Genomic DNA, 21,530 nt, shown 5'->3' with positions numbered 1-21,530 from the left:
CATCATCCGATCTGTATTGTTTCCTTTGGGTGCTTTTTGCTTTATAAACTGCATTATTTTGCCCTTTCTGTTTGTTATTTTTTAGGAAAGCAATAAATTTGAAGGAGATTCAGCATGTTAAAAACCAGGCAGTTATATAATGCCCTACAAACATAGCTGGCCAGCGAAAACCTTCAGAATTGCTTTGACCTATCTGAATTACAGATTGTGTGTATGTATGATTATTTTTTTAGCGAGTGGCCCCCTAGAGTTACTTTTGATAACACCATCATTTTATTTGGTAACGCTCCCAAATACAAGTTTTTGTGTGTCGCAATGGTGCTATTGGTTTTGAGCTCAGGTACTCAGTTGTAGCTTGATTATGTTGTGGTTTTACATTTGTACTTTAGTTTTATGTGATGCTAACATATAGAAATGAAGTGGACAGGGCAGACACTGGTGTGTCCTATGGATGCTGGCCTATGTCAGTCCTGCCTATTCTTCTCCTATGTGTTTGCATTATTATCTGGTGCAAATACTGAACATATAATGCTCCTTGTATTGCCGTAATAATGCATTAGCTTCTCTTACTTCCATTTTGCATCAGCCAGATGTAGAATTCTTAAAATCCACTCATCACTTAGCCTATTTCAGTTTCAGCGAACAGTGTTGATCTTTCTGCTGTAATGGCTGCATGAAAAAATTTGAAGGAGATACAACACTGGCTGTGTATCAGCAATGTAATTTTTTTTGGTGTGATGTCTTTTGTAGTATCAAGCTTTATTTGCTTCTTGAGGATATGTGCCTGCCTCTTTTGTCAACACCTTTGCTAATCTGTCATCTGCAAGTTTGCATTGATGTCCGCCTTCTGAATGATCAACTCGTAGGTAGTACCACGTTGCACATCCGAGGCACTGTTTCTAGGTGGTTGGATATGAAGTTACATTTTAATAACGATGTTGGCAACTTAGTGAGAAAGTTGAAAAATTTGATGAGCTTTTGGTCAACTCATCGACAACTTTGCCTCTTTGGAGTCATTAGCTACTTATGACATCATTATAACTTAATGACTTTGCTGAAAATGGAGTGTTTTGGGTTGCGGTTTGGCAACTCTGTTCAAGAGCAATGTTTGCGATGCTGCTGAAAATGATAATGAAAGCAGTGCCTGCATCTTTTTGGACCTGTAGATATCTTTGTTCATTGCAGGCACTCTCTATTCACGATTCAGCCGTCTGCAACTGCCACAGCGACAACCGTCTGTCAGATATTCTGGCATTGGTTCGTGATGGCTACTCTTGCACCAACAAGTCAGCAACGGAACGTGTCAACTATGGCCTGAAGCTTCAGCATGCCCTCATTGAGTTCACAGAGAAATTCTTGCCGCACATGAAAGAAGAAGAGGAGGTGAGTTTTCATTTTATAATACACACGTACAGATGGTATGTTGAAGGTGTGACTGTAAAACTCCTTCCATTACATCGACAACCTAGATATGGGCACTAAAGGCACTCATGGTACAAAATATCAGGCATGCAGACAGGAACACAAAGCTCTGCTCTCCTTTTTGCTTTCTACTTGTGCGCGCATTTGCATGCCTTCTTTTCAGTACTGTGTACCAACGTGCGGAACTTACGGTCTTTAGAAAAGGAATTGTTATTATAAGATTGATGTTGCAATGGAATAATTGTGCATACTTGAACTATGATGGCTTTCCCATAAGTTCTCGGCTGGCACAGAAGCACATGCAAGGGCACGGTACTGTCTTCATTTACAGGCACTCTTCAGATGCTGCATTCTAAAATGCGGTGCGTTCTGGTTGTACAGTTTGATTGCAATGGCCTTGGATGGGTGGCGGTGCACACAGTCTAGCTATAATGGAGGAAGGATGAAGTGCTTATGGTCGTATAATTTTTTACCAATGAAGGCTCAGAAATGTTAGGTTTTGATAACTCTTTGAGCTTTCTCAACCTTAATTCAGTTTGTTGTTTGCAGCCAGGCAGATCTCTTCCAAATGTTTGCCTTTAAGCAGTATTTATATGGAACTTTATGGTTTTTGACACAAGAGGCAAAGTCCTAGCAATGCAGGCACAAAATTTTCTTGTCTATCAGAAAAGGCAATCTTGGCGTCTTTTGGCAACAAGGGCGAAGTGATGGCCACTTTTGTCTAAATTTCAAGAAGCATGTTGCTCAATGATTATCTACGAACTGAAAGGCCACTGTAAAAGAGTACATAGTAATTGATTCGCTGTCTATAGGGTGCTACTAAAAGTATTCAGCATGTGAGCATGGGAAAGAAGAAAGCCCTTCTGTGTTAGCATTGGGACAAAGAATTTTTTTAATTTAAAGGTTGCAGCAGGAACTTCAGTCTGCTCCAGTAGATTTTTTATGGTAAGCCTTGTAACACACTGGGCAGTCTGTGTCAGTCAGGCATATCAAGGTTCCCTGATATTAAAGAAATGACCATCTGCTCTAGTGAAAATAATCAGTATGCTACGGCTTGTCTATGAAGGATGCTGTAGTGGAGGCCTTGGAATTAGTATTGATGACGAGTTTTTTTAAGGGGTACTGAAATGCTTTTATAGCACTATAAGAAAAACATTTCGATCTGTAGTCAATGCTGCTGTTAACATGCTAACCAACTATTATGCTGCTGCATACAGCAGGCAATGTAATGTCTTGCACCCACCGTGGTTGCTCAGTGGCTATGGTGTTGGGCTGCTGAGCACGAGGTCGCGGGATCGAATCCCGGCCACGGCGGCCGCATTTCTATGGGGGCGAAATGCGAAAACACCCGTGTACTTAGATTTAGGTGCACGTTAAAGAACCCCAGGTGGTCGAAATTTCCGGAGTCCTCCACTACGGCATGCCTCATAATCAGAAAGTGGTTTTGGCGCGTAAAACCCCATAATTACAATTATTAATAATGTCTTGCAAAATTGATCGCTTGCTCTCTCCAGCGACATTCCTAAGCTACACCTTTCTTTTGTCTTAGACAACTCCGAAATGACATTATATGATGTGTAATAGTCCTTAGATGCCAGTCATAAGGCACATGTGTGGACACCCTTTTAGATTTTCAACAAAATGGCAGTTATTAAAGGGACACTAAAAAGAAAAATAATTTGAGCTGTGCTAATTACGCTTCTGCCTTTCTGCAATACCAAAAAGTCACTGTTACCGTAAGAGGAGGCTTGGTATGCCAGAAAAGTTACAGAAACAAAATACATGTGGCCTTGAAGTTCCCGTGCCTGATCACCATGATGTTATTGATTCTGACAGCACCTGCTCTTCCCTAGTTAAATCTTTATTGGTAAAGATGTGCTGCTCTGTATTGTAAATATTCTAAAAGGGACAAAGTCTGAATTTGGCAAACTTCATGAATGTTTACTGAGCCAATATGGCCCAAATATGAAAAAAAGGAAAGTTCGAAATCTGTCACATCACACTGATGTACTGGCACTGGAGTTTCAGTGTAAAACTTAAAAATTGAAACTTTGACTTTCCTTTTCTCTTCTAGTAATCAACTTGCAACTGTAAAATTTATGAAAATAGAGTTTTGAACAAATAATGCATTAGTCTCAACAGATTTGGCATTTCTCTTTAGTGTCCATTTAATGCCATTTAAGCACCCTGAGGGGCTTTTGTCAGATACTGCATTGCACAAAGAAGGAAAGAAAGAAATGACTCATAGGCAGGGCACTCCCACTGGCGGTGCCCCATTGAGAGAATTCATTGAGTTGAGGGGTAATGAGTGTAGTAAGCATTGCACTTTTTATACTTCCATTCATACTAGGTGCTTTTAAAAAAATTTCTTAAAGGGCATTGCACTTATTCTAGTGTGTCACTCAATAGCAAGAAATGGCGTCGCAGAGCCTCCCCACCTCTGTTTATGTGCACCTACATGATCTTTTAATGCGATAGCATTATAGGCAGAGTTCACCTATTTTGAACGTGTCACGTTCCTCTGATGAAGAATATGGGCTGATGCATTCTAACACAGCATCTCGAAGCACTACCTGTCACAAGAGAAGAATCTGAGAAATTGGCATGTGATGCACATGTCAGGTGTTTTGAAGAGAGACTTTGACATAAGAAAAGCATGTGTGCAATCGTCGCTTAACGGTTAGAGCCTTAAGCTGCAGCACTGGAAGGCAGGTGCGATCCTACCGTCGGTCTCACATTTCCCTACGGCTTTACATGCGGACTTTGCTCACTTTGGAGGTATCTAAAGGAAAACTCGAGGTATGTTGAGCACATGCGAGTGAGTCATTGTGTACAAAATTTCAAGTTTGTAAGAGATGCGAGGCACATAAACGCCACTTTGATAAATGAGGGTGTGTGAAATTGGCTGTGACGCACACATACACCACTGTCAAGACATCACAATCATCACGTTACATGTTGGTATGTCCCCACTTATTTAATGCCTTCGGGCCCTTAAGGAGAAATGAATGAATAGATGAATGAATGAATGAATCAATCAATCAGTCAATCACATTGGAAGTATGTGATAATACTTCGAGAGTTAGCGGTTCTATGGTCTGGCCTAGTTTTTTGCTCTCTACGTTTATCAGGATGTGGACACTGCAGCTGTAGTCGAACATACAACCTTGTGCTTAATGAGGGCGGCAAGGCCACTAAGCCGCCATGCCTACAGTGGCTAACTTTCCAGTCTACACTTTTATATTTCTGGCAGTGTGATTGAAGTCGTGATTGTTATTTTTTTTTTGTGGACTAAGTTTTCAACCTTTTTTTCTACAGTGATTCAAGTGCTCAAGCATCATGGGGCTAAATGTATGGACATTGAAGAAGCCCGCAGCAAAAAGTAACATTAGTTTATTTGCCTTCACAACTTCACTCCGAGTTGGGCCGAGAACTTATGGGAATACCTTCATAGAAAGCTTTGCAGCTTTTAATGAAAATGAAGTCTCGGTGATAAAAGCAGTATTGTAAATGGTAAAGAAAGTAAAAAAAAATTATGGCATGGGTGTTGACTGCTCATTCTTCTAGAGTGTGGGTGATGACACGATAAGTCGTTGCATTTGGATTTGTGGAGGCTTGATTGTAAGCAACGGAAAATAACTACATGAAACAAATATGCAAATGAACAAAATTTTGCTTTTAATTTGATGTCTTCAAGCATCTGTTGTTCATGTGGGTGCTCACTTGTGCGTACATGAGTTCTGTGTTGGGCCACCTTATATTGTGCTCTAATATTATGAATTATCATTTAGCATAGGCAATGGTAATATTTCCTTATAATGGTAGTAGTATTAAAGTGTTGTGCATTCATGTAGAACCGTTAGCATCTTCAAGAGACCGAACGTGTAGTGCCGATCTTCCGTACGGCATGCTTCCTTTCAAAGCTTTCAGTTAGCTAAAGCCGCCTTGATTGACTGGGACTACTGCATGTACACCGAGACCTGTGTCAAATGCACTTCACAGACGTACTATTTATACATTCAGGCACACTACTGTGATGAATTGATGATTGCTGTCACCCGTAACATGCCATCATGTATGCTGTATCTCTGTCCAGATCCTCTAAATGCAGCACTTTTCTGTGACATCTTTACAGTCAAAATTATTTATATTTGTGCCTACTGTGATATCTTGTTTTCATCTGGGAGTCTTGTGCTGAGTCATGGCTAACGGCAATCGTGGAAGTGCGATATGTATTGCTTTGACTGCTTACACGGCACAGTGAAGGACACACCTTGTTTGTGTACCAGGTCTTTCAGCCCATGCTGATACAGTACTTTGGGTATGAAGAGCTCAAGTTGCTGAAGGAGCGAGTGATTCGCGAGCACACTAAGTGGCAGCAACAGTGTTCACAGGAGAAATGCCATGTGGAACTTGAGAACATCGACCAGAGTGAGTTTCTTAACTTACCTCTATTAATACAACGTACAGCATTGTACTGTAATGTACTGGGCAGAAAAAGACCTCACCAATGCTGTAATGCATGGTATGAAGTGTGCTGAAGACCTAACACTCTCACATTATTATCACATTTCATTTGTTTGCTGCTATGCATTAAAGGTCCATAAATTCCAACATGGAAAGAATGAACCACTCTAGATAAATTGTATGTTTGTATGTGCAGGGCGGAAAATGCAAACCAAACAGTGCAGTAACATTTTAGGATGGAGCAAATGCTTATGTAACTACTGAAGATAAAAAAATTACCGCCAACACTCTGGAATCAAGTGGAGTTTTGAACTTCACATCACATCATACTCATTATATCTCTGTTTGTAGTATCTCTCTGATTTTTCTTCAGAAATATATTCCTTCAATGGCATTCCACTAGCTCCAGCCTGTTGATCAGGTTTAAAAAAAAAAGGTATTAGGGCCTCTTTAAAGGCCAACTGCAACGAAATTTCACCTTAGCTAAGTTGGTTACAAATGAGTAGTGTATGTTAGTCAAGTAATAGTGGCAGAGCTGCGGGGCTGGTAATTTTATAATTTTATTACTGGCAGCCTTCCAAACAGCACCTAAGCAGACTACGTGTGCAGCTGGTGGCTAATAGTTATGACGTAGGTACCAGGACGTTGCCTCTAAGATTTCGCAGGAAGTCACGGGCAACAACCAATCCCGGTGACTTTCCTGCAAGTGCTAATGACAGCATTTTCTTCAGTTTTCGTATGAAAAGCGTGTGCTATTGTGAGTCTTTTGCGACTTATCCACTCATATTTCACATTTGAAATTTTGCACAAAGGCTGCTCTATGTCTACACTGTCTGAAACTGGGATTTTTACACAGCCCAAAGTTTTGTTGTTGTTGGCGTTTAACATTGTGCAGTGAAAGCCGATTATAAAGCATCTTTTGTGTATTGTACACAGAAGCGGACAGTGATGAAGACGACACTGACGATCTCCCATCATGGGCTGACATGCCTCAGGAAATTTTGCTCGACATCTTCACGCGCCTGAATGCCCGTGACCGCTCGGTCTGCGGCGGTGTGTGCAAGAGCTGGTACAGCATCTCTCGGGAGCCGGCCCTCTGGAAGGACCTGATGCCCGTCCACTGGGCTCTGGGTAAGCTGGGCCATTGGCTCTAGAATATTGGTTGTACTGCTTCTTCACAATACTGCACATAATAATCATTCACCACAAGTTATGACTTGGAATCTGCTACTGCTCATAACTTATGATGGGATATTTTAAAAGCTGGTTTTTAGGTTTCAGAGCTGTTGAACCTTATTGTGTGCTTGATTGCAGTGTTGTGTTGCAAGACATGAAGAAATCCTATGACACCTCAAAGAATTAGTTTCTTGTCTGCATGGAAATGCCACAGAAAGATGCAGGCACTGTGGCTTGAAGTCCTGAAAAGTTGGCAGTGAGATGTCTGTATTATTTCGTCATTCTTTAAAGGAGTATGGCACAGAAATATTGTGTCCTGCTTTTCCCTTTCTTTCTATAGAAACTAGTTGTGAACTCTATAATTATGGTATGCAGCCTAAATTTCTCGAAAGCACCACAAATAATTAATCGCATCACCTTTTATGCAACAAATGCAATGCACCTTCAAATGTGAAGCAAGGAATTGTGCACCCCTTTTGGAAACACAGGGGAACTCGCTCTCCCCTCTTGTTCCCTTATGCGCTGATTGGAATACGACGGTCATAGTGTGTGTCTGCATGAATGGGTGGGCATGCACCCACACGCAGTGAAGTCTGGTACCACGAGAATGTCACATCAGGTTTTGGTTATGTGAATAGTTTCCTGGCTCATGTAAGAAGCCACGCTGTACTTGGTGTAGATTTTAAACTGGTCTCATCAAAAGGTAACATAATTAATTAGTTGGCTACTTTTTTTCCGAAATTGATGTTCCATAGTGTAATTACTCAGTCGAAATCTGTACAATAAAGATGCAAAAATGAGCCAAATTTTGTGCCAGCTCTTTTGACACCTGCCACTGTAGCCATGGTGCACTAGGGTTGCGAACCATTCACGTTTTGAGTAAATGTTGAAGTCCTGGCTTAGCATTGGAGGGATAAGGGATGAGGGTGGTATAACATGACCAGGTTTCCGAGTGAGACTCGTAGTGGGAAGTTGTAGGCGAGCAGCAGACAGAGGAATATATTGATGCACTCGAAACTACACAGGCAGGAGATCACAGACAGATATATTGTGCAGCAAATTCTGGCTAAATTTTCATACCTTTTTTTAAAATTTTTATTGAAAATTTCTTTAGAAGCAACAGAGTCACATATCTGCCAACCTTTACAATTTTATTGTAACATGCGGAACTTTTAGTGCTTTAAAATTGTGATCTATTGACACAAATATTTTATGCTTTTTATTTACATATTTTTAGGGCAATGCCATTTAGGGCAAGACCAACTTCAAAAAACCAATTTCAGTGCAGTCACCGAGTGACTTCTTGTGGACCAATTTTTCGGACTCGTCCATTACACAGGTGTATCAGCTCGGCAGCGACATCGAATGATAGAACGAATGTACAAGGGCAAACGTGCCTTTGGCAGCTGTTATGTGAATATTTAAATATAAACTTCACGAACACTTCTGCTTGTCTGTGGTGGCACAGATCAGTGTTGCTGCGACTGTATAGAGCAGAGTACCTATTCATGGATTCCATACAAAACAGTCTGTAAATCTAATAAACAGTCTGCATATTAAATAATCAATCAATGTTAGTGTTTCTCTCCTAATTTTAGTAATTTCTTTTTTCCAGTAATGTTTTTCTAATTGTGAGGTTGGCAGCTCTGGATTTGTGATTCAGAGGATACAATGGTGAACATGTTGAATGAGCTGGCTTTGCGTAAACATGTGTGCGCTGGATTTATTTCCAGTGCCTTCAACAGTATTGTATTACTGCTCTGCAGTTGCAACTAATGTCTTCGTGTTTGCCATTTATAAATAGACATCCCCTCCGTGTGAACGTAACCAAATAGTAGAGCAATATAGTGGCATTTAGGTGCTCATTAAGAATGCGGCATTTTTTTTTTCAGCTTGTGGCCACTTTCAGTTTGTAAACATCTTTATTTTTATTTTTTATTTGTGAATTTTTCTGCACTAGGATGAATTTAAGAACAGCTCAGTCGAGTTCTGTTAATTCAACCTTGACAATACTGTCAAATGTAATAAATTATGTGTTGGGTTGAATTAAACAAGGTGCAGAAAGAAACACTAAAACATGACACTAATTCATTTGCCACTATCTGCCTGATTCTAACACACCCCATAATCAAGCATGCGGCCGTTTTCTATGTGTCCAAAGTGGAAATGACATTAAGGTTCCTGAACAAAGTGGAAATCTAACAAGCAGAAAATATTTTAGGAAGAAAAGGGGCAAGGGTCTAATATATGTTGCACAATCACGACTGGTTTTACGCACAAGCGTACATGCCCCATCTGTGAAATCGGTGAGATTATTAGTGTCCGCCGCGAGAGAAGCGAGTGCGGGAGGAGGAAGGCGCCTGTAGGTGGAGAAGAGAATCGCGCGCTGGGGATAGTACAAGGGAACACGTTGGGTGCGCGGCATAGCAATGCCACCTAAAACAAAGTAGAGCGTGAAGGACAGAGCAGGAACGTAAGCAGCGGCAGGCCGAGCGTGAGTCGACCGACCCCGAAGTCATCACCATCTTTCAGGCACAAGCTGAACATGTCCGGCAAAAGGCATGGGCTTGGTGTGCCAAGGAGACTCCAGAAGAGGAAGAAGCAGAAGGAGAAAATGAATCGTGTGAATAGTGTATTACCAAACTGCTTGAAATCATAAAGGCTGTGCATTTCCGTACTGTGCCTTACCGTGAAACCTCGTCAAACTGTAGTTGGCCGGAGCTCGGAAAAAGTAGTACTGCTTTACCGAAATAGCATGAGATCGCACACTTACCTGTCAAAAACGGAAGAGAGAGTGTGATGAAAGGGAAAAAAACATGCAGTATTTATTTACTTCACGCGACAAAAGTGTTATTTTCGTTTGATGCCGCAGTGGCCTAGCAGCAACGACAGCAGCCTCAAACTTACTGAAGCTGCGAGGCAGCTTTTCAGGCAGCCCTCTTCTCGGCAAACACTCGAATTGCAGATTCCTCGTTAGTGTTGCATATTCTCCGTGCGCGGGCGCAGTAGCGTTGCAGAAGTTGCGGGGCACCTTTTCATTGCAGGGTGCGGTTCTCGTCACGATGATTGCATTTGTGAGGCTGACGTAACGCGCAACTTCTGCCGCTGTCAGGCCTGAATCGCCCGTGCTGTTGCTTTCCGTGTCATCCTTATCACTGTCGCTAGGTGACGCTTCGGCAAAACAGCGGTAACGATGGCGAAAAGTCAAACCTCGCAGCTGACATTTCTTTGTGGTCACAGCAGTGCTGCTGAGCAACTTCTTCAGATTACAAATGTCACACACCGTAGTCAACAGTAGACCCATGTTGTGTGCCAGCGCTGACTTTTTCGTGTCACGTTCGACAGCATGAACAATGTCTAATTTTTCTTCTATGCTGAGCACCCGGTGTCTTTTTTATCCGAGCTTCAGCATGACGCGAGTCCTCACTTACACAACGCCACAACGCTCTCTGGGACGGCACCGAAATGATGTTGATGTGGCTTCACGCACAAATGCACAGGGTACTTGGAGGCCGTTGTTCTGATCTCTGAGGCTTGTTGTTCTGCCGGGCCGCCTGATGGAGACGAAGCACTGCCGTGTTTGGGCGACGAAAAGTGGAAACACTGTGTTAACTGATACGTATGCAATAAGGTGGTACTGTTTATGTGGATACAAAACACATAATGTTGAATGGCCACTGAGTCGGGGATTTGACTTCGCTACTTTTAAAACGAAACAACTGTTCAGGCGGGTACGGTTTAACGAGGTTTTACTGTACCATTTTCCTTATAGCACATTACACTATATAAATATCAAGAAATGGAGATAAAACAGAGAAAATAAGAAATAAGCCCTGAAAAAACTGCTGCAGTTACACACACAGTCAAAGCATTTTTAAAGCATTCTACACGCAGTGCACAAAAAGGAAATAGCTCCCATATGGTTGCGCGTAACCCACGCTCACAAAGTGAAACATCACTGTGATATTTTAAGGTAAATTTTCCTGCATGGTTATTTAAAGGTGTGTTATGCAGTAAAGCATACGAACACTACATACATGGTTTCGGTTGTGTATACGATTGCATCACGCAGGCGATTTTCGGCCTGATTTTCTTGAGGAAAAAGAAAGGTGCCATAGGGGTCAAGTATGTATGTGCTGACAGGTGAAGTTTGAACTATCCAGTGAAGGCCAATTTTAAGATAAAAATAATGAGTTTGGTCCCGTATATATGTATGGGCGCCTGCCAGCATCTTTGGTCAAGATCTTTTTAATTGTAAAATTGAATTAATGCAAGTCTACTGTACTATTGACTTTGAATTTGAACTGTCTTGTTCTGTTTTTGAGCTCACTTGCTGCTGTGTGTAATCATGTGTAACTACTCATTCAAGTTTTTATGAGCACATTATGATTAGACCCTTCAGAGCCCCCACTGCTCTGCCACTGTCACTGCTTGACAGTGCTCTTACCTGTCATAGTGGCTAAAAGGTTATGGTATTCTGCAGTTGAGTGCAAGGCCGTGGCTTTGATTTCTAGACGAAGCTGCTATTGTGTTCCAACAGTGACAGAAAGTAGGGACACCCCTGTCCTTAGTGTTCGGTGTTCTGTTGTCAATAATAGAAATACAAACACATTAAGACTAACTGGGTTCTTCAGTTTCTGCTTTCACCAATACAGTTGGACTTCAATGTAATGAACAGGGATATAAGGAATGAAGGCGCAGACTCGAACAGCAACAATTTCTAGAGATTTTGGTGTGGTGACCGGCAGGTTGCACTTGGCCATGGGAACATCGCTCACCTCAAGTCGCTCTTTGGTCACAGATTGCAGTTGGTTGTGTGACTTTTCTCAATTGCTCACATGAATGCATCCTAAGGTGGCATTCATGGCGCCATTTGAAAAATGTTGCTTGACCGACCGCAACTTTTGGCCAACGAGTGCCTTGAGGCAAAAGATGTTCATGTGGCCAAGTGTGACCTGCCTATCACCATACCGAAATGTCTCTTGATCGGTGCTGTTCAAGTCTGCTCGCACAACCATCGCCACATAAAATAACTGTAAGCGAATTCCAATGTCTGGCTTCTCTGACGCTGATTGGTTCAGCAGCATTGACATTCCAGTTGCGCAGCAGAAAAATCAAGCAGTAAGTAATTGAGCCAGTACAGTCACTTCTTGACCAAACTGACCATCTACGACTGTCACTTCGCAACCAGCATGGTTGCGGGATTTCTGGGGCTCGCCAGCATGAATGTTGCCTAACACTTAGGGGCAGAGTTGTGGCTGATGGCACTTGACTGGCTTGTGTAGCGCGAGCTTTTGCTGATATTTGAAAAGGGTACCTAATGTTTACTTGCAGGGTTATGGGACCACGTACCACTGTGGCCAGACCCTTATTACGAAAGCAAGCACAGCAAAGAGCATGCTGATGAAGACGCAGATTTTGACGAATCCGGCGGGAGCTCCTCGGATGAGGATTCGCCTTCAAGTTCATCTGCAGACACCTTGAGGCGGGAGGCGAATGTGCTGAACTGTCTGGTCAAGCACCTGCTGCCCATCGTTGGCAGTGGAGTGCGAAAAGTTGTGCTTGCCACTTCTCATGCCCTCAACAGCCGCTTGGTAGGTGGCTCTTGCATAACCCATATGCAGAGTGTTTTATTTTTTTCATTAACAGAATTTTTAAATATTATTCAGGACATGTAGCAGAATTCTACTTCCTCATCTAGATTTCTCTCAGAGGCAGACATTATTTCCACAAAAAATGAAAGTGAATATTTGACTAACTACGGGTTTCTTGCTAATTAACATTTAAACTAATTGCTTCATGCCACATGTTGCTGTTTATAAATTCTACCGGTGACATTTAAAGTTGTATCTACTTTGAAAGAAGTTTGAGGATGACACCAGTTTTGAGATATGCATTCCCAAAGATTGCAGCAATATGCAATGGCGTACCAGTAATTTTTGAGCTTGAGTGCTTAAATAGGTGCTTTGTTAAAAAAAGTAAATACAACAACAGTGTATTTTTACAACAAATTTGACTGTGCTTATTTCAATACTGCTGCTAATCCTGAAATTCATTCCAAGTGGATGTGCCTTGTGAATGCACTGGCTTCAATCCTGTACAGTAAATGTGTCTTCGAGTATTCCAGCTAATTAAGTAAACTTGTGCTAATGGAACAGGAAATTTTAAAAAATGATGTTAATGTTAAAATAAAACACCCTATGTGCAAAACTCAAGTTAATTTTCTCTTAAAGACTGCATGTTGTGTTAGAATTATGCGAAGGTTGAATTATTCAAAGTTTATTGAATTATCAAGCTAATATAGAGCAGTGTGACATCTTCATATTGCTTGACCATTGCAACAATCTTTGAGCTTTGTGGTATAGCAACACAACAAGGGCAGCTGCTCAGAAGTCTTCAGATGCATAACAAGCCTCCAATCCATTGATTCCACCGCAGCGTCATTCAGCAACGTCCACATTGGCCATGCTTTTCTCAGAATATGCGATTCTGGCATCAGCATCTGTTTTGCAGAGCATCATTGATGGCGCCCTTCACTACGTAGCACAGCCAAATGAGGCCAGGCATGGAGGCAAACTCCATGTCTCCAAACAGGGAAGAGTAGTCATGTCATCCACCACAGCCAAATGAGACCCGGTGCCTATGCTGCACCAAATCCGGTGAAAACCGGTGGTATCATTGGCATTTATTCTCACTGGTCAAGTTTTACACTAGTACTAGCACGTCCCCTGTTCATGGAGCACTGCTGTCCTTCCTGTGAAACGCTTGCTTACTAAGAACAATTTCGCTTTTTAATTTTGATAGCGATTCTGTGGACTGCTTTCAGACACTCTGATTGGTCGATTTGTCATCAAAGATGAGCCTGTCAGGAAACCTTCATTTTAGGAGAGAGGAAGAAAAAAGATCCTTGTCCCTGATACGCTTCGAACTTACAGACAGCTTGAAGCCAGCTCTCTAACACTGCACCATGGCAGTTCCATTGAACTTGCAGAATAGCAGCAGTAGGTCATGTAGCAATGCACACGTATGGAGAGGCAACGAGATGCCTCACATGGCAGACACTTCACAGAGTACTAGAGCCTGGCATTGCAATAATTGGAACACTGTGTGCTACAGTGAAAAGGCATGTTTCTTTATGTGTGCAGCAAGTTTGCTCATGTGGTGGATAACTAACAAGAGTGATTTGTCAGAGAGAATATGTGTGAGCGAGCAGTGTGCACATGGTAATATACTGTCCATGCCATTGACAACAGATCCACATACAACATAATGTATTTACTTGCATAATAATCACACTCGCGTAATGATCTCACCCCTGAACTTTGTCGTCAAAATCAGAGTTTTTTTCTTTCCCGCATAATGATTGCACCCTGAATTTGTTGCAGCGATATGTCGTGTGCCAGGTCTAGCTAATGTTGACCGTGCTTACCCTCTGTTGAATGCTACGCAAACGACTCTTCAAAACATACCAAGTGGTCTGCACGCACCAAACAGATTCTTAAGCAGATGCCTCATTTCATTCCTTTCATCACTTTCCGTACTTCCACGAAAACAAAATATCTACACCAGTCTTGCCTTGGCTTTATTATGTGTAGGCTTTGTAGGGGCGCGAAATGCGTCCGCTATAGACAGACGCGCGCAGAGAGAAGAGAACGAACTTGGAGAGCGACCGGCGAGCAGCCGAGCGTCGGTGAAACTGAAACTTTATTGTACGTGACTTCCACGCCTCGGAGGCCGGCGCCGCGAACATAAACATCCGCTCGTTGTGCAGACGCTCACGGCGGCGGTGGCGGCGGAATCGGATCCACTACAGCTTTATAATATATGCGGTCAACAACAACAACAAAAAAGACGCCTTTCGATTCCTCTCGTCTGCACTCTTGGGCATGCAACAAATCGCAAGCAGTAGCGATAGTAGCCACGTTGACATTGATACATTAGAAGTGTACCCTATTCATGCGCCCATGCTTGCAACAGCTAAAACATTCGCCCACCCTTAGCAGAGATGTGCCGTATTAGGGTAGTAGTGAAGACAAATTCCGCAGTTTTTGCGGCATGCCTGCCATGTGTTTCTATGTCACTGGCAGCTAAGTGCGCCCGTCTCTCTGTCCTCTCAAAATGGACATGCCTATGTTATTGCTGCAAACTTGCCAATAGTGACGACATTATTCATGACTGATACGGAAGAAACTGTTTCAATGCACGTAATGCACTCGTGAGAAGAAAAAGATCGCATTCGACTTGCTCCACCAGCCGCCATTTTTGTTTGGGAGTCCCGCACTGTTAAAGCGGCAGTCGCCTGTTTGTTAACCTGTTGTCATCCTGCAGCAAACGAGGGATTAAAAAAAATTTTTTTCTTATTGCGGAAAACTTAACCCGCCTAATGATAGCACCCCTGAATTTACATAAATTTTTTTGACAAAAAAGTGATCATTACGCGAATAGGGTACTTATGTATATTACAGACTATTTTCGCTCCCTGAGTTTGGTCTGCCTATATTATCCATGCAACCAAATCTGCTTGCTGTTAACGGAACTGGCTATAAAGGACTATTGGCTACAACAGACAAGCTTTTTGGGAAATTTTCTCTACACGGTGTAAATACAACTTACTTTGATGCAGCTACTTGGGCATGCGGCAGTGCAATGTACTGCACGCATCCAATGCGTGGGACAGTATGCTGCCCGCAACTATTTTCGGCCGCTTGTGGAATTTGCAAAAGTGCACTTATTCTTAAGCAACAAGGACACTAGCAGCAAGCTTCCCACAACAGCATGCCATGCAGCGACCCGCTGGCGGGGAGTTTTTGTGTTGACCACCCAAGCGGACCACTGCTGCCTACTGCTGCCGGTTCAGTGCTGAGCAAGTGCCGATGGTTCCACTTGGCCTAACTAGCTACGAAGCAAAGCCATAGCACATGGTGCTTGGAAAGCAACTGCCGACGATTGCAAAATGCACCACTTGGACAATGATTTATTTATTATTGCATTCATTTGCATATAAGAAACTTGGAATACGCTTAAACTTCACCTTTAAGAGTGGAACGCGATAGTGTTATAGTTCTCTGTTGACATCGACATAGACTTTTTTAGGCTTGTAGCGCAGCTCGGAAAGAGAAAAAAGGAAGGTATTGAAAGGGAATGGAGAACAGAGTGGGCGCTAACTTCCAACTGATGGTTTCTTTCGTGACAAAGAAGGCTACTTGTACACTTGGCGAACCATGTGACATCAAGAGATACACTTGGCGAACCATGTGACATCAAAAGATTCTCTTGATGTCACATGGTTCGCCAAGTGTACAAGTAGTCTTCTTTGTCACGAAAGAAACCATCAGTTGGAAGTTAGCGCTCACTCTGTTCTCCGTTCCCTTTCATTACCCCTTCCACCTTCCTTTTCACTCTTTCTGAGCTGCGCTACAAGCCTAAAAAAGTCATGACACACCAACTCGCCCAAACTGCCATGCTTTTGGTCGACATAGACATTGGATATTCTGCAACAGAGGGACAGATAGAAAACAATGGTGGGCCTATCTTGGGGGCAGTGCAAGGCAGAACAATGTCTCATACTCCTGTAAGGCAGAGGCTACAAGCAGTGAGTCATCAATGGTCCGTAACCCCGTAAGCAAAGAAACAGTGGTTTGTGTCTGAGCTTCCGCGTAACAGAATGATGTTTTCTTGTATACTCAAATTATTTTCACGTATATTCAAACTACAGTCCGACGCCATCACGTTGGTAGGTTGTGTGTATGTCGGACTTTACAAATTTTTTTTGTGCATTTTACGTTAAGAAATTCCATTATTTCAGTAATGACTATGGGCCACGCGAAATGCCTGCGTGGTTGTGGTTCGGGATGATTTTTTTCTGACAGGCAGTGCTTCCGACAGCAGACACTGACGCCAACACTGTTATTTTCTGCCACACGGGCCTTTAACGCTCTCGTGTTAATAGAAGATATTTGGCCATTCACAGCGTCCAGACTTCAAGGTGCGTGATCCGGCCAAGCCGCATCCCAGGCACTGCAGCAACTGCCAGATGCAGGCTCCAAGTTGAACTTGCCCTGTACTGCAGCTTTCTTTCGTGCAACACACTTGACAGTGGTCGTCACTTGTTTCAAAAGATAAAATTAAGACATAGGTTTACACTGCAGGTCACTGTTTTGCGTAAACTACAAACTGTAGCTGTCATTTGTGTCATCGGCAGCGGCAGCACGCTTGGGCTGGGCGGTCTGCAACTCAGTGCTGGCCAACCGACTCCCCGCTGTTGCGCCAGCTGTTCTTGCTGTTGTGCGGGTGTACTTATGCTCTAGTATGGGGAAACTGCGATTTGACTGACAGGAAGTTGCCATGTCGCATGGTTGTTCAATTACCATGTAAACCCATTTATATATAGTTGTATTTTTTATTTTCGATGTTTTTATCATTTTTGCTCTTGCTTGCGTGTTAGACAGTGGTATACACGAAGTTTCGTGACTTCACGACACACTGCAAACCTAATTTTGGATAGAGCTCACTTTGGATATTGTCACGTGGTGGTGACGTTGAAGAACACAGTAGCGATACTGTGAATGACAAAACCAACTTTTATTGGGTGAACCTGTGCCCATAAAACAGGCTATACTTATAGCACAACGATAGCAGCGAACACGGTCGGCGATCGTCGAAAATTTGATCAACGGGTGAAGCGCGTCGGCCTTTATACATCAATCGCCGAATGTTCCAGACTAATTGCTGGGACCCGTGCGCCTTCCACAAAGTTCTACATTATTCGCGTCGCGCAAACATACAATCACATTACACAAGTTTCGGTCACAGACAGTGGATGGAACCATCGATAACATTCCGGAAACTTCCCACACATGCAAGCGCGTCCTGCGCTGTGTGATAACATTTGTTAGGCGGTGAAACGTGTCACCCGATAAAGACAAGTACACGTGTCAATATAATGAACCTTCTTCGCTGGATTATTACGGTCCGTTCCAATGAGCGTCAGCTTTAGGGGCAATGTAGTGTAGATAAATGAATGCATTATTCAGTGCTCGTGTAAGTGAATGTTTATCAATTAAAAATGTGCATGCCCTCAGCTATCACCAGTAAATCATGTTTCGTACGAAACTCGATGCCTGATAGTGTTTTCTTCTTTCCTGCCCTTGTTTTCCTTGTACCACATACACACATAACATCTGTGGCACAACAGGGGCAGTAGGGACTCTTTTCACTATAGTGCATTGTGAGTCATCTCTCTGGCCAGCTACTGTCAACCTAATAATATATGGATTTGGCAGCTCTGTCTACGTTTTTAATTTTTTTCCATTACAGTGTTACATGTAATTCTGCACTGAAATCAGCCATGCATTATGGTAGTAAATTATTGTCGTATTGTCCGAATTCATGGCACACCGGTGCATGCAAACACCGAGAAACACATTATTTGGCAACCGGGCTCCTCTCTTGTGCTTTCTTCTGGACATGCTGCGCCATCTAGTGGTGCTGGTGGTACGTTCATTGAAAAGCGGCACATACCCAGTGGTGCAGCCTGCGAAAGTTTCAGGTTGCTGTACTCGAGGAACCCTTGTGAATTGGGTTTGATTCTCCTGAGCAGCAAAAAAATTTAAGAGATCTTTTTCGTCATTGTAGGGCAGCGCGCACCTACTGGTACTTACTCTGTGACCCAAGTTGAGACCAAAGAGGTTCGTTAAAGACCAGCACAGACCAAAAGGCACATACTGCGCTCTAAAGTCAGCGTGAAAGAGTTTCATTGAACAGCGGTACCTACCCAGTCCTGTATCGACAGTGACCCTTGTCGGTTTGAAAGAGGCTTGTTGAAGAACGGCACATATGTACACAATACCACATACTCAGTGACCCGAGTTGATCGGATGGTTAGTTTCGAACCCTGTTACATCAGCATTGCAGTCCAATGCACTGCCCATTCCCCCGTGGACTACCAAGGGACTCGGGTAGGCGAGAAAACGGTTCGAAACGAATGTACACTCGTACATAGATAAACAGATAGCCCTCAGAAAATATGGGAAGTACCCTAAGAATGCTAGCGCATTAGAAGTGCAAGCACTATGCGAATAAATATTGTGGTATGTATTCCTTCCCTTGGCACAAATAGGGTTAGTAGACCATTGTAGTAGTAGACCATTGAACATCTGTTTTATACATTACTGACCACATGGGCGTCTGCAAGGGGGGCTGCATAAAAAATCACACTTTTTATCTTTTATGAACCTTTCAGTCTTTTTATGTCTAAACGTCACTCTTATAATTTTTCATTTTCATTGCTTGTCGCTGTCTAGTAAAAAAGGGAATGCTTGTGTTTTTGAGCCATACTCTTGAAACCAGCTGCTTTTACATGTTAATAAATGATGCAAATTGTGTTTGCTTGCAGTTAAGATCCATTCTGAAGCTTTGTCCCAAGGTTTGCCACCTGGACATTTCTTACACCGACATTGGGGACACGTCTTTCAAAGGGTGGGTATGTTTTGCATTATTTCGGTGTACAACATTAGTGAATAACTCCATTGTACATTTTGATTTGTAAATAATTTAATTGTACATTTTGAATAAAAAACATTGTTGTACTATATAAGTGATTCATATTCAAGCATTTTTAGGAATTTCTCAATTTTTTCTCGGTGCTGTTAGACGTGATGGAGTAAAGTAGGCATTTAACATTCTTGCCTTTGGAACAACTCTGCATGCCAGCTGCCTGGCAGGCTAGGTTGTATCATTTCAAGATACTGTAGGTTTATTTTTTCGCAACCACTGGAGCTTTTCCTTGAAAGAAAATTACTTCCTGCAATAATGTTTTTAGATATTTTTAAATGCCAGTACTACTCCTGCACCTCCTGTAAGCACACTTCCTTCTAGGGTTCCATTGTCACTTCACCATTTTCACCAATTCTTTCACTAGAGATAACAGCTATATCACAATGCCTTGTTGTAGCCTCAAGCATCTGTTGACCTCGTAGTTCTTAGGTTTAACAGCTATGTGATCTAACTGTTGGTGGGGAGTGTGCAGTGCTGAGTGATTCAAATGTGATAATCGGTCCGTATGGTGGCCAGCGCTTCTTACGCCACTGGTGGACGTTGGGGACACCAAACTGATGCTTTGTAGTATATGATGGAAGCTAGCTCCTTCGTGATACGTTGTGACTGCATTTGGCCCTCCTGCAATTACCCAACACTCACTGGTGCTGAAAAAGTGCCGGCCTGCCATGTACGCTGATTATCACATTTGAATCACTAAGTGCTGTACAGTTGAAGTGTAGCGAGACTTTCATAATGTCCATTTCTACTCATTTAGTCAGTTGTTGTGAACTGAAAGCAACATCCCCAGAAGTGAGGATCGTGTGCAAACATTGCTTATGTTATACAGTTTAACACAGATATAATGAATGGTGCTTATTGCTAATATCAGCATGTAAGGAATATTTACGTATAGTGAATGTTGGATATAATGAAGGCATTTTCATGTCGTATGAAACTTTGTTATGATGAAGTTCTACCACACAGTGCACTACATGTTTGGTGGGAGCAAATGTTGAGGTGTCTCTGCATGTCCTTGTTGCAGGCTCGAAGAGCATGGTGCCTGCTCCCAGCTTGAACACATTGACCTGTCTGGTTGCTCTTGGCTGACAGACGTTGGCCTCTCCCGGCTGGCACGGTGTCTGCTCCAGCGGCGGAGAGCGTTGGTGGACGGGTGTTCCGCAAGTTGTGACCAGTACAGCACCAGTTCACTTTCCTCAAATCTGTCCTGGAATTCCCTGGATGCATGGGATGACCCTGCAGCAGATGTGAATCGGTGCACACCTGTCGTCGTTCATGGCAGGAGCCGCTTTTGTGATGCTTGTCCATACCGGAGCCATTGCAGTGGCATTGTTAACCTCTTGTCGGAGCCGGAGCTCTCTGAGTCTGAGGTAGTGTCGCTCAACGCAGCAGCAAATCGAGATCTGACACAGGAAGGCTCAAGCGGTGTCGGAGGATTGAGACATCTGAATCTTTCAGGGTGCTTCAGCATCACAGACAGTGGGCTTCTGTAAGTTTTTAATTTTGTGTGTGGCCTTGCGAGTGAAAGTAGATGTCAACTGTTTTCGTTGTATGAGGGAATAAACACTCAAGATAGGAACAAAAAAGTTATCATTGGGAAATACTAGCATGGAAAATAATTTACTGCAGATGTTGACCTCTCTCTAATGTTTTTGGCCACCTGTAGAACTTTTTTTTAGATGTTTTTTTGAACATGCAAGTATAGAAACCAGGTCGGCAGAAGTATATAAGAAAGCAAAATGGTCACAAGAAGGCAATGCCATGATGTCCTATTCATTCAAAAAAACGAACTTGTTTGTTGAGCTGTTTGCTTTTGTTGCCAGTTAAACTAGTTTCTGTGTGACTGCATATTGACAAGCTGCAAAGCTTGATGTCGCAAAGACTCGGGGGCGCTGCGGTCACATTCAATG

At 42.7% G+C, this 21,530-nt stretch overlaps 1 protein-coding gene across 1 annotated transcript in view; it reads left to right on the top strand.

Annotated features, from left to right (window-relative positions):
* The window catches only part of LOC139060792 (F-box/LRR-repeat protein 5-like), a 34,300-nt gene that overhangs the window by 2,425 nt on the left and 10,345 nt on the right, over positions 1 to 21,530 (top strand). Inside the window, exons 3-8 of the mRNA XM_070539941.1 lie at positions 1,186 to 1,383; positions 5,712 to 5,853; positions 6,826 to 7,020; positions 12,400 to 12,659; positions 19,460 to 19,542; positions 20,645 to 21,109. Coding sequence (XP_070396042.1) covers positions 1,186 to 1,383; positions 5,712 to 5,853; positions 6,826 to 7,020; positions 12,400 to 12,659; positions 19,460 to 19,542; positions 20,645 to 21,109 — 1,343 coding nt within the window. The remainder of the gene's footprint in view (positions 1 to 1,185; positions 1,384 to 5,711; positions 5,854 to 6,825; positions 7,021 to 12,399; positions 12,660 to 19,459; positions 19,543 to 20,644; positions 21,110 to 21,530) is intronic.

Source organism: Dermacentor albipictus, chromosome 6 (genome assembly GCF_038994185.2).
Source record: "Dermacentor albipictus isolate Rhodes 1998 colony chromosome 6, USDA_Dalb.pri_finalv2, whole genome shotgun sequence".
Taxonomy (NCBI): domain Eukaryota; kingdom Metazoa; phylum Arthropoda; class Arachnida; order Ixodida; family Ixodidae; genus Dermacentor; species Dermacentor albipictus.
The sequence above is the reverse complement of the archived record's forward strand: the minus strand, read 5'-3'. Positions and strand labels throughout refer to the sequence as shown.